The following is an 18050-nucleotide window of genomic DNA, read 5'->3' as shown; positions in this document are numbered from 1 at the left end:
CATTCACTAATTGAGTCTGTGATGCCACACCATTTTCCTTGTCTCACCGGAGGAGAGTACGCGACCGTTTCAGCGGGGGCTTGCTACAGATAATCCCCCAAGTGACGAGAAAGGATTAACGAAATCTTCCTTGGTGCGGTGAGTCGAGCTGGGGTGAGTTGCGCGGTGAGGACAGCTACGGTGAGTCGAGCTGGAGAGAGTAGCGCAGTGAGAACGGCTACGGTGAATCGAGCTGGAGTGAGTAGCGCAGTGAGAACAGCTACGGTGAGTCGAGCTGGAGTGAGTAGCGCAGTGAGAACAGCTACGGAGAGTCGAGCTGGAGTGAGTAGCGCAATGAGAACAGCTACGGTGAGTCGAGCTGGAGTGAGTAGCGCAGTGAGAACAGCTACGGTGAGTCGAGCTGGAGTGAGTAGCGCAGTGAGAACAGCTACGGTGAGTCGAGCTGGAGTGAGTAGCGCAGTGAGAACAGCTACGGTGAGTCGAGCTGAGGTGAGTTGAGTGGTTGGCTGTTTAATAGATCCTGAAAGGCTTGGATCCGCACTCCAAAATCGCGAACCACGTAGACGGGTCCTGAGCAGAAGAGTGGTGCTCTGAAGGACACCGCTGTTGTAGAGGAAGTTGTCGTCATCAAGCATGGTGAAGTCGAACGGTGTGGAGATGGGCAAAAGGCACTGGCGTAAACGCACCAGGGGCCACGGCAATCCGAGAGAGCGTCGAGGGAACTGCGTGTGAAGGCACTAGCTACCAGCGTGCCAGGGGGTGGGAGGAGCACCCAGGGGCACAGAAGGTGCCTGAAGGGCGCAGGAGGGGCCTGGAGAGGGGGCACAGAGGGTGCCTGGAGGAGGCGCTGAAGGTGCCTGGGGACGGGGCACAGAGGGTGCCTGGAGGGGGCACAGAGGGTACCTGGAGGAGGCGCAGAAGGCGCCTGGAGGAGGGCACAGAGGGTGCCTGGGGGAGGGCGGGGGAGAACCCTGAAGGTGGCAACTACGCCCACGGCGTAATGCTTCTCCTGACCTGAGGCTCATGGCCGGATTGTCAAAACTTACCTTCGGACGACGGGACCCTACGCGCCGAAATCCCTACCGTCAAACTGATTTGGGTCGCGACGGGACCCGTTGCGGCGCGGGGGAAGAGGCGATACGAAGGGACAGCACAGGGCACCTCTTGCCCCGCGCCACACGTTCCCTCTGATGTCCCATCCGTTCTTTTCATCCATTTGTCTGACCAGGTAAGCATATTTCCTCTACGCAGTGTTACTTTTTAGGTGTTTTATGATTACATTGATCTGTATGAGCAAGTAGAAAACCATGAGTAGCCTGCAATGGTTAATACTGGCTATGCCAATATGTGCTCCTTCGGCCCATGCCTCCCGTCACCAAACTAACCAAATATTAGACCACACAAGGGCATGTTCCAAACTTAGTGATAGGTTTTAGGTGTTTTATGGTTGCATTGACCTATAAGAGCAAGTAGAAAACCATGAGTAGCCTGCAATGGTTAATACTGGCTATGCCAATATGTGCTCAGTCGGCCCAGCCTCCCGTCACCATACTAACCAAATATTAGACCACACAAGGGTATTTTCCAAACTTAGTGATAGGTTTTAGGTGTTTTATGGTTGCAATGACCAATAAGAGGAAGTAGAAAACCATGAGTAGTCTGCAATGGTGTGGGGTGTCCAGGGGGGCAGCCCCCATGGTCAGCTATGTAGACCAGTTTATTTCTTTAATATACTTATAATAAAAATTTATGAACATTAAGAGAGAAAGGGGGACAGAAACCTATCTCACTTGGTCAGAATCCAGGAACTGTTGGTGGTCATCCAGAATCGGTAATTGTGTCGATTAGTTATTTGTTTATTTCTTTTTATCACTTGTAAACGCAGTATATGATTGATTCGCAGGTAAAACTAGAGTAACACAACAGTGTGTGATAGGTTGGAATGGCTAATTATGCAGTGGTAAGTGACAGAGCTGTGGAGTTAATCGACACAATTACCCCTGAATTTACTATAATTGTCTGAGTGTAGCCAACCTGGTGTTGACTTTTTCTAACCTATCACAGCATGGGGCAGTATTCCAGCGTTGGTCTCACAAGTGTATCATAAGCTAAGTGTACTAAGTCAGGGGTGCAGTTGTATACATTCCTCCTGAGGAACCCCAGTGTTTGGTTTGCTGTGGCACTGATGTGGTTAGCTATATATACCTGTTTATTTATTTCATGTTGGTGGTAATCCAGAATCTACTATAAGAACATGGTGACATATGTGTTATAATTTATATGTTTGCTTTTAAAGGTTTGTGTGATCATGGCTGCTTACGATGATGTTTGGGATGAATTCGACCTCTGGGATCAATGGGAGGAGCTGGAGGAGATGGATGCCCCAAGAGTTGTCGTCCGTAGACCTCGAAGGATTGTCACAGGTATAAGTGAGGGGTGAAGGTATCTATTTTACTGGTTCCTCAATCCAGTTATTGAAAAATATACGAAAATTGGTTGAGTGTATATAATATTACGTATGTAGCGTCCCTACAAATTATTACTGAATTTGCAAGGCACTCGAGCCTTGTGCATGCCTTCTTGATTGGTTCCATGGTCGCTAACCTATACTGGAGTCCCGAGTTCGACGCTTGGCGAGTACACTTACTGAGAATATATTTTTTTACCAAATCAATTTCCATGTTTGTACAAGGTGCCAAAAAAGCATTGTGACATATTATGTACAAGTAAGAAATCAGGGGAAGTATTATGCTGGTATCAATTACGTACCAGTCCTTACATTACATACCTACACTATTACACCTGTGAATGTGACAGTGTTATATCCCTGGTCAGCTACCAAACTCATTCACACCCTTCTATCCCAAAGCCTTAAAAACCGACTTTCGCAGCAACAGTGACATAGAAATGAGTATATCATATCCAATGCAAACTCACTGTGTTTATTCCACTTACAGATCGGATGAATCCCTTCACGGCAATGAGCGACAACGAGTTTGTTGATCGTTTCAGATTAAGAAAAAATTCAATGTATGATCTCATTGAAGAAATACGAGAACATCTTCCTGCCCCAACTGACTCCAGAGGTAATTTCTTATCATTATATAAGTAAAGTGGGGTAAGAAAAAATATAGGGGTGTATGGGGTAAGAACGAATCATCTCGTATCTATTAATGCCATTAAACTAATGATGTATTTTTATCATCGAAAAATAGGTCATTTTTTTGCAATCAATACTTTGCCTGTTTGAGGAAATACCAGTTACTTGTATGCGCTTAAGATCGTTTTTTCCGTGATCAGGTGAAAAAAGTTTGTCAAAACTTTGAAGTATCTTTCATGAACTTAGATTTTCTCTTTCCCTGTTAACTGTGACAAGACTCTTTTGTTGTAGCTTTTCCAGAAGTCGAGCATAGTAACCGTTGTAGATGAGTCGATGGCTTTGATGGCGCGGTCATACGCAATATGGGTATACGAGCGAGGAATGTCACATGCGCAGTTAATGGAAAAATACCAAATAAAGAAAACATCCTTGCACGATCTCCTGAAGGCGAAGGACAAGACCAAGGACATCAATTACGTGAATGATTATGCCTTACTCGTCATCATCATAGTAAGAGGAAGGAGGGGGCACCGGAGAATGGTGATCAGATGATTCGGGAGACGAACCTCATGGCCCCATGCATTCATTTGTGTTAAACTTGAGAAATATTAAAATAATGGTACTTACAAAATTTTTGGAGGGAAACTAAGGTATTTCCTTAACAGATTGATATTTTTTCAAGATAAAATTGCATATATTTAAATTTAAAGGATACATTTTTTCTCCAAAATATACTATATTTTTTCTTACCCGAACATGATATTTTTTCACCCCTTTTTGGGTTAAGAAAAAATCAGAGGAAAATATTCATATTAAATACTGTTACGTATGCTAGGCTCAATTTGACCTTATATTATGATTAGGATATATGTTTATATGTATCAGATAAGTAATGATGTATTTACATGAAATACTTATACTTTGATAAAAAGTTTCAGGTTTTGCACTTTTCTTAACCCATTTTACTCTAATCATTATATTGTGACCCTAGCAGTGGTGGCTCAAAGCATAAATTGGTGTGGGTGCGGCTCCAAACAATGTTTTGGCCATTGGTTCTCTAAGTGGGGGCCATGGCGGGTTGTTGCAAAGAGTACATTTCTACATAGTTTCAGGATTATGAATGTTATTTCTTTTCTTACCTTTGATTGGCGGGATGAGATTATGCAGAAAAATAAAGGGGGGGGCGCAGGAATGTTGAAAATTCATGAAGGGAAGAATGGAGAGGAAAAGTATGAGAACCACTGGTTTAGCCCTCGCTGTAATCCACATTACAGTGCAACCAACTCAGGTGTTCATCCTTCCCTTTTTGGGGATTGATTACTTAAAAATAAACTATAACTTTAATTTTCTTTTTTCTCACAGGATGTCCTGTCCCAGCACATTTACAGACACTGATAGCACTACGCTGCATGATGTCTGGGGATCACCAGATGACATTAGGTGACTGCCATGATGTCTCCCAGACAACAGTTAGCCAGTGCTTGAAGGTGGTGTCACGAGCAGTGGCTAGTTTGAGCAGGCATCACATAATGGCGCCTTCTGGGAATGATCGGCAGAGGACTGTTCAAGAGTTCTATGCTATCCATGGCATGCCTGGGGTTATTGGTGCAATAGACTGTACACACATAGCTATAGTGAGACCGTCTGTTGCAAATCCTGAAGTGTTCCGATGCAGGAAGGGTTACTTTTCAATGAATGTGCAAGCTGTGTGTGGTCCCGATCTGCTTTTTCACAACGTTGTTGCTCGTTGGCCTGGGAGTGTACATGACAGTAGAATTCTGGACAACAGCAGACTTTGTGCACAGTTAGAAGAAACTTTGGAACCACAATACCACCTGCTTGGAGATGCTGGTTATGCCCTAAAGAGGTATCTCCTAACACCGGTAGCAGTTCCCACCAACGATCATGAGCGAGCCTACAACAGCAGTCACACCCATACCAGGAATACAGTGGAACGTGCATTTGGTGTCTTAAAAAAAAGATTTGCATATTTAGGAAAGAAAATGAGGACTAGTTTAGATACAACTAAAGCAATCATTGTTGCAGCAGTAGTCTTACATAATATAGCTGTGAAAACTAGACTGGTCATGCCACAAGATGGAGCGGAACATGCAATAATCAATGTCAATGCCCTTCATAATGGAGTTCCAGTAGACAGGCAGGGAAATGCACAAGGCAGATTGAAGCGTCAACAAATCATCAGGGATTTTTTCTGAACATCATCCTCATCATTGACGACTGCTCCCATCTCTTTCACAGCTTCCCCCCTCTTTCAATATCTTTCCTTTCTCATTCATTATCTCATTTATTTTACTTGGGGAGATGTGTTCTGAATTTATTCATATATTACTACTTTCCAATATGATTTTTTATCCCCTTTATAGTTTTCAGTTAGTCTTTCACCAAACTCTTTATCAAATCGCTTTTTCCTTTCTTTTAATGTTATGGTTACTTCCATATTGCATTCTCTTTATTTTTTTGTTCTTTCCCTTTTTACTTGCGCCTCCATATTATTTTCTTGAGATTTCTAATAAAGTTCCCTTTCCTCTTTTTCTATCTTTGTCCACCATGAATTTCCTATTCTTTTTTTATCTCGCACCAGTTTCAGCCCTGAAACCTTTCTTGATATAATAATACTCTTCAATATTAAGTTGATTATGCTTCCGTTCTGTGCACTGTATTTTTTGCATGTATGAAAATGCTTTATTTATATTGTTTATTATAAAATAAAATTCTTGTTACCCTGAAGTTGTAACCTTTCATTTCTAAGAACTTACCAAAGTGACCTATTATTATGTATTCTTTGCACACACTAGGACAGCAGATAATTACAGAAAAGTGAGATGTTTTAGGAACAAAAAGTTACTAAAACAATGGTTACTAGTTCATCCTTTTTTATATATATTATATATGCTTTTACATATATCTCATGTGAAGTTTGCGTGCTCTTTTTCTGCAATGAGTCGATACATTTTTGCTTCTAAAGCTTTTTCTTTTGCCTCCTCTTTTCTGGCTTCAGCCTCCTCAAGCTTCAACTCCATGTATCGTAATTGCATGTCCATCAATTTTGCCCTCTTGTTCTGAAACTCGTCGTCCCTGCTTGTGCTGGCCTTCACTATCTCCCGGACTTCTACGTCTTCGCCCGCTTTCCACCTCCCGGCTCGACGTTGCCTGCTCGTCATCCTTACGGGGCTGGCAGGCACAATTGTTTCCCCAACTTTGTTGCCGCCCTGTTCTTCATCTGGTGTTGGTGCCAGTGGTTCGGAACTCACCAACTCACACCAGATGTCGGAGCGTGCTGGCAGTAGAGTAAAACTAATTATTAGTTGATGAAAACATCTGTTAATGAAATGCAGTGGTGTACGTGTCATCTGGCATATTTGTCTGAAAACAGATGCGTTATCAATCAATTAAAATTTTTAATTTTCTAGAACTGCCCCCATGATTGCTGACTCAGCACCACAAATTGGCATATTAAATAATATGCTTGCTATACAGATGCTATGTTCATCAAACAAAGATTGGATCGGATTATGATTATTGGAAATGTACACCACTGTACTTGTTCAATAACCTCCATTTACGCTTACATATTTAAGTGGCAATGTTCTCAAACGATTATGGTTCTCGCCAACAGTTTTAGGAAGAAGAAATTCCCACCAAATACAGAGGAAGCACCTCAGACCCATTACTGCCACGTTCAATGGCACTGTTATTATGTTCATTTATAATAAAAACTTGTGATGCATTTAAGTGTGTGTTGAGCTTCGCGGGATATATAAACAGGCAGAACACCTGCTTACGAGGTATTTACTTATAAGCTATTCTCCTTATGAGTGTAACATCTTACCTCTCACAAGAGACCTTGAAAATCGGATGAGTCGACCATGGTGGTTCGACTTTGCTGGGAATAAATACATCTGAGTAAACACAAGTATAGTACAGCATTATTTAACTTAATTTACTCAAAACCTGTATAATCGGTCGAAGACTCATTGGAACACAGAGTTTTGATGAGATGTCTGGGGAGGACACAGCTTAGGCTGAGTGGAAATGAGTAATGAAACAAGTGTAACAACGGCAGCATCAAATAATGTGGATTCAGGATGATACCCATGTGATGAAGTTCCATTATTTCATGACAAAATAATTGTAATGTCAAGATATCCATATCTACTATTCATACGTATTTAACATTCATATTTCCTATGTATACATCATTTACCTGTTATAATGCAAATTGATTATATTGTATACTTACGCTGAGATGGCAAGGCATCATCATCATAGGGGTTGCCGATGTCATTAATGTCATCCCCGAGGAGTGTGAGCACTTGCTCACAATCTGAGGTCATGTCTGGTGGAGAATCGCCACCACCAGTTTTGAACACCTCCCGTTTCAAGTCAGCCTTGCTTTTCTTCGCCCTAAAATAAAATAAATAGATATAGATAGATAGATAGATATAGATAGATAGATATAGATAGATATTTGTTGTACTGGTGGTGCAGTTCTTGAATAAATGATGAATATATTAAATTTAATAAAATTTTAGAACTTGGGGCCATTAATGAAAGTGTTGTTCAGAAGGGCATTGTTCACAGTGTACAGAGATATTTTTCTTCACTTACTTGACTTTCAGTCGCTCCCAAACTTTCTTGAGCTGCACCTCTGACCGTTGGGGCCCCATGTTGTGGGCATTGAATTTTTCGGTAATTTTCGCCCAGGCCTCCCTCTTCTGTAGGAGTATCCTCCCGTCAGTCTTTAGGCTGAGTAGGATTGGTTCCTCAGCTATTAGGCCCAATAGCAACTCTCTTGCCGGGGGCGAAATGGGACCTGTCCTTAGGCACTGCTCCAGGGATGCCATCGTCACTAGTTAGTGCTGTAAGGAAAGCCAATGTAGAAGGTAATATTATATAAGTGTCGTATTGTCGATGAAACGTATTTGATTTTATGCCATAGCATAAATAGGCAGGTGTCCTTGCTTACATTAATTTAACCTTATACCAGTTTAAGTATGATTTATGAACCCAGATAATACATGTGTGGTTACATTAGTTTACATTACATTATCGTGCACAGAGGTTATATAGCTCACTACACCGCTTGAAAACTATAACAGATTCAAGTTGTGTTTGCACCTGGTCAGTAACTTAGGTAGGCCAGGGGAGTTATGGGGTTGACCATGCACACTGCTGGTAGCTCTTGGGAACGTATTTACCCTGCACAGAGGTTATATAGCTCACTACACCGCTTGAAAACTAAAACAGATTCATGTATGTGTTTGCACCTGGTCAGTAAATAAGGTGGTAAGGGGAGTTATGGGGTAGACCCTGTGCACACTGCTGGTAGCCAATGGTAGCTCTTGGGAACGTATTTATCCTGCACAGAGGTTATATAGCTCACCACACAGCTAAAAATCATAATTAGCTTATGCATCTGTTTGTACCTGGTCAGTAAATGATGATGTTATTGCTGAGGTGGTGTTGTGGAGACTGCCTGCTGTTGACGTCAGCTCAAAACAAATGGAATGAAGGTGCTTTAATCCTTCCCTGCAAGCCACATAAGCTACTTAAGTATCCACACAGGCTAGCTACGTCAATAAACAAACAAAAATACCCTAAAAACTGGCACATGCCCATAAAGTGGCCAGTCAAGGCAGTGATAATTATAATTGGTCATGGCCAGGGCAACGTGGTCTCGTCAGTGCTCCCTCCCTACGGCTAGCCAGACTCAAAGAAATATATTTGGCTACCCACAAGGGGTAACCCTGTCAGGAAATGCACAAAAACATCATACAATGGGTCATATGATGAGTAAATCCAGTCATACGGGTGGGGCTGACGAGAGCCCAACAGGCTGTAGTCAGCTCGCCCTCAATTAGGCTAACTAGACCCAAAGCAAGCTGTTTGCCTTCCCACAAAGGTTAACCCCATCAATAAACACACAAAACATCATACAATGGGCGAAAATGTCCTACCTTGTAAGTAAATGCAGGGAAACTTGGAGAGGTGGTGATGACTCCTTCCCGCCAGCAGACGAAAAACAGAATGAAGATAGCGATGTGCATGTAAACAAACCTACCGACGTACCAACCCCTCCGTGATCCAGGTACTCGAAGGGGGAAGAGGCGGGAGGATTTGACGGTTCCGATCGCCATTACAGTGCTGAGTTCTCCCGTCGTGTGGAGCCGTCGGTGAAGGGGGAAGGGAGGTTTTGACAATCTAAGCGTCAACCTCACGACCCCCAAGCGGTTTTGAAGTTTATTGCCCCAGGAGAGGGTAGACGAATGGATCATTTCAGACCCAGGTCCACCGCTCTGGGAGAGAGTGCCCTTATAAACGGCATCGGTTTACAAGCCACCTTGAACCATAGCAACACTCCGGGGTCAACAATTGTAGGTGGTAGCGAGTGTTCCGAGTGCTATTCGGTTCACGGATAGAGAAACTCCATATCCGTCAGGGTTGTTTATTGGCATAAAAATCGTACAGGTCATAAGGACAAACACAACACATTGAAAAGGTGTTTGTGTGTGTATGCGTGTGTATGAATGTTGTATGGTTTAGATTACATATAAATGTTAGTGTGTGTAGTAAACAATATGTATGAGTTAACAATAGGAGGACGAGGACAGACAGTGGAAGATAAACGAGTAACAAGAGAGACAAACGTTAAAGACGCAACACGGACAACAAGGAGCGCGACGAGAGACAAGAAGATCAAACCATTCACTAATTGAGTCTGTGCTGCCACACCATTTTCCTTGTCTCACCGAAGGAGAGTAGCCGACCGTTTCAGCGGTGGCTTCCTATACACGTATTCCCGACCGTCTTGGAGACCGGCCCAACATACTAGACATCTTCCTTACCTCTAACCCTTCTGCTTACTCTGTCAAACTGTTCTCTCCGTTGGGCTCCTCCGATCGCAACCTTATTTCTGTATCCTGTCCTATTGCTCCTGTACATCCTCTGGACCCACCGAAGAGTCGATACTTCTGGTACTTTGCTTCAGCTCGGTGGGACGACCTAAGGATGTACTTTTCCGATTTCCCGTGGAATGATTACTGCTTCCACAATAGAGACCCCTCTGTGTGTGCCCAGCGCATCAAAGATGTGAGTGTCTCTGGAATGGAGGTATACGTTCCACGTACTTTCTCTATTCCCCATGCTAAAAGGTCTTGGTTTAATCACGCTTGTTCTCGTGCTGTCAAAGATAGAGAGGCAGCTCACAAAAGGTACCAGAGCCTTCGAACACCCGCTAACCTTGATCTTTACATTTCTGCCCGGAATCGTGCCAATTATATTCTTCGACTTAACAAAAACGCCTTTATCCATACCAAATGTCAACACCATGCTTTCTCTAATTCTTCCAAATTCTGGTACTTAGCATAGTTGCTATCCATTTACAGGGGCCTTGTCCGCCCTCGTATGGAGTATGCATCTCATGTGTGTGGGGGGGTGTTCACTCACAAAACTCTCCTTGACAGAGTGGAGTCAAAGTTTCTTCGTCTCATCAGCTCTCCTCCTCTCACTGATAGTCTTCTACCTCTCAAATCCCGCCGCCATGTTGCCTTTCTTTTTAACTTCTATCGATATTTTCATGCTGACTGCTCTTCTGAACTTGCTAACTGCATGCCTCCCCCCCTCCCTCGGCCCCGCTGCACACGACTTTCTACTCATACTCATCCCTATACTGTCCAAATCCCTTATGCAAGAGTCAACCAGCATCTTCACTATTTCATCCCTCACGCTGGTAAACTCTGGAACAATCTTCCTTCATCTGTATTTCCTCCTGCCTACGACTTCAACTCTTTCAAGAGGGGGGTTTCAGGATACCTCTCCTCTCGAAATTGACCTCTCTTTTTGGACACTCCTTTGACCTTTATTCAGGAGCAGTAAGTAGCGGGCTTTTTTATATATATTTTTCTTTACGCCCTTGAACTGTTTCCTTAGCTGTAAAAAAAAAAAAAACTTGGCCAAAAATATCTCCAGTTTCACTTCTTCCTCTTTCCCGCCTCTTCTCAACCCAGACGGCACCACTGCCGTCTCATATATCTCTAAGGCTGAACTCTTCCCTCAAACTTTTTGTAACAACTCCACTCTGGACGATTCTGGGCACATTCCTCCTACTTATCCCCCCTCTGACTCCTTTATGTCTGTTATTAAAATTTTTAGGAATGATGTTTTCTATGCCCTCTCTGGCCTCAACTCTCAGAAGGCTTATGGACCTGATGGAGTGCCTCCTATTGTCCTTAAAAACTATGCTACCTGGTCAAACTCTCTCGCCTCTGCCTATCAACATCTACCTTTCCTTCTTACTGGAAGTGCGCCTTCGTACAGCCTGTGCCTAAGAAGGGTTCCAATCCCTCAAACTACTGCTCTATAGCTTTCCTTTCCTGTCTATCTAAAGCTTTTGAATCAATCCTTAACCGGAAGATTCAAAAGCACCTTTCCACTTCTAACCTTCTATCTGATCGCCAGTATGGGTCCCGCAAGAGGAGTTCTACTGGCGATCTTCTTGCTCTCTCAACTGATTCTTGGTCATCTTCTCTTAGCCGTTTCGGTGAAACTTTCTCAGTTGCGCTAGACATATCGAAAGCCTTCGATAGAGTCTGGCACACGTCTTTGCTTTCTAAACTGCCCTCTTTCGGATTCTATCCTTCTCTCTGTTCCTTTATCTCCAATTTCCTTTCCGACCGTTCTATCTCTGCTGTGGTAGACGGCCACTGTTCTTCCCTTAAACCTATTAACAGTGGTGTTCCACAGGGCTCTGTCCTATCACCCACTCTCTTCCTGTTATTCATAAATGATATTTTTTCCATAACAAACTGTCCTATCCACTCATACGCTGATGATTCCACTCTGCATTATTCAACTTCTTTCAACAGAAGACCCTCTCAACAGGAATTACATGACTCTAGACTGGAAGCTGCAGAACGCTTAACCTCAAATCTTACTATCATTTCCGATTGGGGTAAAAGGAACCTTGTGTCCTTCAATGCCTCAGAAACCCAATTTCTCCACCTATCAACTCGACACAATCTTCCAAACACCTATCCCCTGTTTTTCGACAACACTCAGCTTTCACCATCTTGAATACTAAATATCCTCGGTCTAATCTTAACTCAAAATCTTAACTGAAAACTTCACATCTCTCTCACTAAATCAGATTCCTCGAGGTTGGGCGTTCTGTATCGTCTCCGCCAGTTCTTCTCCCCCGCACAGTTGCCTTGTCCGCCCTCGTATGGAATATGCATCTCACGTGTGGGGGGGGTTCCACTCACACATTATTCTATGTATTTTGAACCCCATATATGTGCTTCGCAAACTGCTAGAAACGCCACAAACGATTTTTGAAAAGTTAGTTTCTTGCGGGCGCAATGGGGGAGGGGGGGGATGGTAGGGAGAGCGTAACACCCATGGGATTCGAGGGAGGGAAGACCCCTGTTAGCTAGGTCAGTCAAGTTAGGTTGGAGTAGTTTAAATTTATTCGACACTGCGGGGCGACGAAAATATGCAGTGCAGGAAGGGACATGACGATGGTGGCCCACTACACGGGCCGGTGTTGCGAGAAATACCTCTTGGCAGAAATAAGTGTCACTGCTGTCCATCATGCAAAAATCATTAATTTCCCTGGTTTTGTTCTAGTTTGTCCACTTGTGATCTTGGTGAGCGGTGAGTGAAATACAGAAACAGTGAGCAAGTTGAACCTCTCTGAGATATTTTGTGGTGGCGGCAACAGGTGATTTGTAAAATCGAGAAAAGCCTTGCCCACCCAGTTCATTGGTTCATCTGTCAACTCCATGGCAATGTGCTGTCACTACGTCACCTTTATGAAAAACTCGATGGTAAAACAAGTGGGCCACATGGCTCCGCAGGACCAATTGGGAAAAGCAATCTCTAAAGGGACTGTTCCTGACACACTGTCAAGGAGAAATCCAGGAAACCTAAACCACTCCAGATGGCTCACAACAGCCAATAGGATTCTCCGCCTGTATGCTGGTACACAACATCCAACAGAACAACGTAAAACACTGGTACATTTTGTAATGGTTGCCTACACCCCGATGTGGTTCAAAATTAAAATGCAGGTTGAATTAGGACCAAAGCATCTGTTTCAGACATTGCACTTGCTTCAAACATTTGATGATGAAGTGAAGTGTGTGGTGTTACCTGTAATTCAGCGGAATGCTTTCTTTGCACACTCAGAGAACATGTTGCTTGTAATTATTCAAGATGAGAGGGAGATATTGCGTAAGCTTGGATGGCGGCGTATCCTAAAAGCCATAAATGATCTCCAAGAAGGTGTACTGCAGTTCATAACCCCAACACTCAAATTTCACTGTCAGGATTATACAGAAATGATTGACTGGCAAGACACCAAAGTAACAGAACCTCCGATGACAATGCATCTTTCAGATGCTGACATAACTGACAACATCAGGACAGGAAAATTCTTTGTACATGAAAAATTCCCAAATCATACCCAAGCAGTTGAAAGACATTAAACTTGTGACAGAAACATCATTGGCAGTTTGTGACTCTGATCGTAGAGATGGCTGCATCAGGTCCCGACTGATTTCACGCAAACGCATGCCATATTTTGACTAAAAAAAAAGCTATACACCAAAGTAAATACTAACTAGCCTTCACAAGATAGGGTGGCTGGGTTGGGCTAGGGTGGAACTCCATGACAGCTACCTCCACGTGGTGAGTTCTGGGTTACTCTAATTTCTCATTACTAATTGTAATCCACTAAGACAGCTAAACTGCAAATAAAAGCTAGATTTAGAGCATCAACAAACTTTAATTTCTTATGATTATTTGAAATGTGGGTAAGCTGTTGTATATTATAAACAATATTACATAAAAATATTAAATAAATTATTTTTTTGCTCAATTTCCCCTCAAACTATAATGGGACCGTCCCTAGAAAATGACAAACATTAAAATATCATAGGCATTGTTTGTGAACCAATGTTGAAACAAGTATTCTACCCATATGCAGTATATAAAACAATTTAAAACGTATAGGTAAAACGTATTACGTTAATTCAACATTTTGGCATGAAATTAAAATACTAATGGTTTGGGGCACCTGGAAATATTCAACATTATTTTTGAAATTTCATAGGAGTGCTTTTCAGGCCAATTCTCAGAGATAACACTTCCTATCCTAACTTTCTGAAGAAAAAGGCATAGGGATAGGCAAAAAATGTAAAGAAAATTCAACATTTTGACATAAAACGAAAGACGAATGCTTTGGGGCACCTGCAAATGTTGAAGAATATATTTGAAATGTCATAGGAATGCTTTTTGGGACAATTCTCAAAGAAATAAGACTCCCCATGCTAACTTTCTTAAAAAAAAAACTTAAGATCTTCATAAAAAACGATCCACCCTACTGTCCACTGCCTCGCCAGGCAGGGCACCACCCGTTCAGAAACCCTCCTGTCCTTCTCGGAACAGATATTTGAACTGACGGAGCCTCGTCGCGTTTCCCAGTCGGCCATGCACCTGCCAGGGGAGGACAACGAGTGGGCGGATGCCCTCTCCCGCTTCAAGGGTTCCTCAGTAGAATGGACCCTCAGAGGGGAGTATTTCGACGACCTATGCAGGAGGTGGGGAACACCGCAGATCGACCTCTTCGCCTCCAAGACATCGGCCAGGCCTCCCAAGTTCCTCGCCAGAGGAGTCCGGACAACGGAGAGCGGTCCGGACGCCTTCACCGAACGATGGAACAGGTGGGAGTTCATTTATCTGTTCCCTCCTCCATGTATGAACATCCTTCTGAAAGTACTGCATCGTCAGAGGTCCTTCAGAGACAGGGTAATATTGGCAGCGCCGCGGTGGCCGGCACAACCCTGGTTCGCGGAACTTCACAAACGGTGTCCCTCCCCTCTCCCGCTAGAACCTTATACTCTCGAAGGGATTCGCCATGGCAGGCTCTTTTCCACGCTGGCGCTTCACGCATGGAATTTATCCGGGTCTCCCTAGGACGCCTCTATCCCTCGAGAGCTGTAGAGGGCATGTTGTCTGCCTTTCGTCCTTCCTCATTAAGGCAATATGAATCTAATTCGAGGGGTTTCCGATCCTTTGTGAAAGAAAGGCGTGTAGACAGAATCACCGAGGCCACTGTCTTGGAGTTTCTTTCTGTTCTTTCCCACACGAAAAAGAGGGCGCCATAAACAATTGCAACTCATCTTGCCGCCCTTGCTGACCCTCTTAAATATGGCTGGGGAATTGTCCTAGACCCCGCTCAGTTCAGCTCCTTAAGCGTGGCCTCTTTCACCATGATCCTTCTCTTAGAAGAGACATCCGTTTTTGGTCCCTAGAAAAGGTTATAACGTCTCTATCTTCCACTAGGTACCAGGACAGACCTTCAGAAATGGATTTCCTAATACGCACCCTGTTCCTCGTCGCCCTCGCCTCTGGGTTCAGGTCCCAGCAGCTCAGGACTCTCACGCGTTTTCCCAGGTACACTACATTCACGACAGATGGACCTGTGGTGTCCTTAACTTCCTCCCCCAAATCGCTAGCCAAGAATGAGCGCCTCGACCACCGTCTCCAACCAGTGGTCATACCAGCCTGGTGCCTGCAAAGCGAGCCTCACCCACTCTGCCCCGTGTCAGCCTTAAGGAACTACATAACAGCTTCTACGGGGCACGATGAACATCACCTTTTCTGTGATCCCGCTTCAGCCCTCCCTCTGTCAATCAGGAGGATTGCAGGCCTCCTAAGGACCGTCATAGACGCCCCCTGCGTTGCGTTAGGACTTCCCCCGTCGAGGGAGATGGAATAGGAAGAAATTTAACTTTCTTTTTTTACTCCTCGGCAGCAAGGTAAAAAAAACGGAGGGTGAAGGTGCACTCCTACCTCTTCCCTCCATGTATATATGTTCCTCTTTCTCCTTTGCGGTTTTTTTTTTTGTGCTACGCTATAGGTCGTTGTGCCTATTTTTGTTATCAAATGAAGTTTCACGACTACCTTGGAGATTTATTCTGCTGGTATTTCTCTCGGGTAACGGAGTGGATTACTTAACTTTGACACTACGGTAAGTCCGGGCGACCTCAGTCGGTTCTACACTTACCAATTTGGCGGGACGCAAATGTAGACTCAAGTATGATTGAGCTCCCTTTTCTCCGGCTCCAAGTGGGAGTTAGCTATCGTGCACCCATTTTTTGGGAACCCGGAACGACTAGTGCCCATTCCTTACTCCCCCCCTCCTTTCCCTCAGAAGGTTCCTCCAGTCTCTGTCGAAGCGCATTGAAGGAATGAGGTGTGGGACTGGCGGCACCTTCCTCTACCTGTGTCCAGGTGGCGCTGCTGACGCCGTTCTCGATCGCTTCATTCGACTGTTCCACGTGTTATTACTTCATTTTGCTGGTGCAGCCTAGACACTTTGTAGACTAGAAGTTGGGATATCTGCCGTTTTTCTCTAGGCTTTATCGCGAGAGCGAGGATCTCTCTCCTATAATAACTATCGTCATTCCGGGTTCCCTAAAATAGGTTTTTCAGAGATCAAAAAGTCACTCTGATTTTAGGCTTAATAGTTTCCTACCCGTGTTTATGTTGTTTCTGTATACCTGTGTGTGCTTATGTGTGTGTGTGGGGAGCGGGGGGGGTCAAGGGTAAAAATAAAAAAAATCATAATGGAAGAAAATATAGCCCCCTGATCACTGCCCCTATAAAAAGAGTTGGAAGAGTGGCCAAAAAAAAGGTCAATTTCGGAAGGAGAGGCGTCCCGATACTCTCCTCTTGAAAGAGTTCAACTCGTAAGCAGGAGGAAATACAGATGAAGAAAGATTGTTCCAGAGTTTGCCAGTTTAAGGAACGGAGGAGTAGAGATGACGCAGAGAATAGGAGAGAAGACAGTGGGCAGCGGGTGGCGGACGGTGTGGTGTGGCTGGCTCTCGTTTCGTGCGACTCGCTCACATAACTATTGTGTAAAACTGTTAATATAGTTAAAATTCATCACACATTTTAATGTCCCTGTGAGAGAGAGAACTAAAGTAAACTAAAGTGAACTTATAACGGCTACCGCTTGGCCACACAACTCACTTAACTAAAGGCTATTGTGTTATCTCACCTACTACAATCAACTTGTGAAGCAGGCCACGGTAACACCGGCCCTGTGACGAGTGAGATAACAGTTCGCGCCTTAAACTTAACACTTAACACCAACCACTTTAAAAGTAACACTTAAAAAAGGGTAACATAAGTGGTGGCAACGATTTACGGACCTCTCAGAAGTGTTAAATAAGTGTTATATCTCTCTCTCAAACATAACTTCAGTGAGAGTGTGTGGGTGCAGTGAACGGTATCGGAAACATCAAGCAAATGCTAACCAAAGCGCGCGGCCTTTCCTGCCCCGGTGAGTCGAGTCTGCACACAGCCGCACCCGAGTGCAAATCCCCGCCCCGGCCCGCAACTCCACACGGCCCATATTCTACACCGGGGGTCTCGTTACCTCTTACCGTTCGAGACACCCCATCGTGTACCTACGCCCCAGCCTGTCGTAGGTGCGCACTTTTCTTCGCCAGACAACTCGGACCTTTGGGGCTGACTGTTGTGGGCGTATATACTCTGCCCGCCGCCCATCCTACCACCGCTACCAGACGACGGACGGCAGATCCTGCCACCCCGGCGATCCTGCCCAGCCACCGGCGAGGCGAAGGACGCGAGCGCGCTGAGTAGCGGGGTATGGAGTTGCTGTCTTCGAAGTATTTTTAACACATTTAAGCTGACACTACATTGATACGGTTTCAGTAATTACACCACTTGTACCAATATTTCAGGCGAATTACTATTATTATTTACGTGTTTATACGTGTGGGGCCGTATCTATTTTATTTTTTCAACTGTTGATTTTTCTGGCGTGTGGATGTTTAATATTCTTCCTGAATAACATTGTTGCTTATTTTATGTATAGTCATTCATTTTGTTTTCTCCT

At 44.1% G+C, this 18050-nt stretch overlaps 2 protein-coding genes across 2 annotated transcripts; one reads left to right on the top strand and one right to left on the bottom strand.

The window, feature by feature from the left end:
• The first annotated feature begins 1090 nt into the window (after positions 1–1090).
• LOC127002636 (putative nuclease HARBI1) lies at positions 1091–5651 on the top strand. Its single transcript, XM_050868698.1, has 4 exons — positions 1091–1228; positions 2297–2423; positions 2958–3086; positions 4463–5651. Exons 2-4 carry the CDS (start codon positions 2309–2311, stop codon positions 5314–5316), a joined length of 1098 nt encoding a protein of 365 aa, XP_050724655.1. The 5' UTR covers positions 1091–1228; positions 2297–2308; the 3' UTR covers positions 5317–5651.
• A 376-nt stretch (positions 5652–6027) lies between these two features.
• Positions 6028–8276, bottom strand: LOC127002587 (uncharacterized). The gene is made up of 4 exons (XM_050868670.1): positions 7730–8276; positions 7362–7525; positions 6951–7004; positions 6028–6398 (listed from the first exon to the last, which is right to left on the bottom strand). Exons 1-4 carry the CDS (start codon positions 7963–7965, stop codon positions 6028–6030), a joined length of 825 nt encoding a protein of 274 aa, XP_050724627.1. The 5' UTR covers positions 7966–8276.
• Positions 8277–18050: the final 9774 nt, after the last annotated feature.

The sequence above is a fragment of the Eriocheir sinensis genome, chromosome 23, assembly GCF_024679095.1.
Source record: "Eriocheir sinensis breed Jianghai 21 chromosome 23, ASM2467909v1, whole genome shotgun sequence".
Taxonomy (NCBI): domain Eukaryota; kingdom Metazoa; phylum Arthropoda; class Malacostraca; order Decapoda; family Varunidae; genus Eriocheir; species Eriocheir sinensis.
This window is presented reverse-complemented; position numbering and strand designations above follow the sequence as displayed.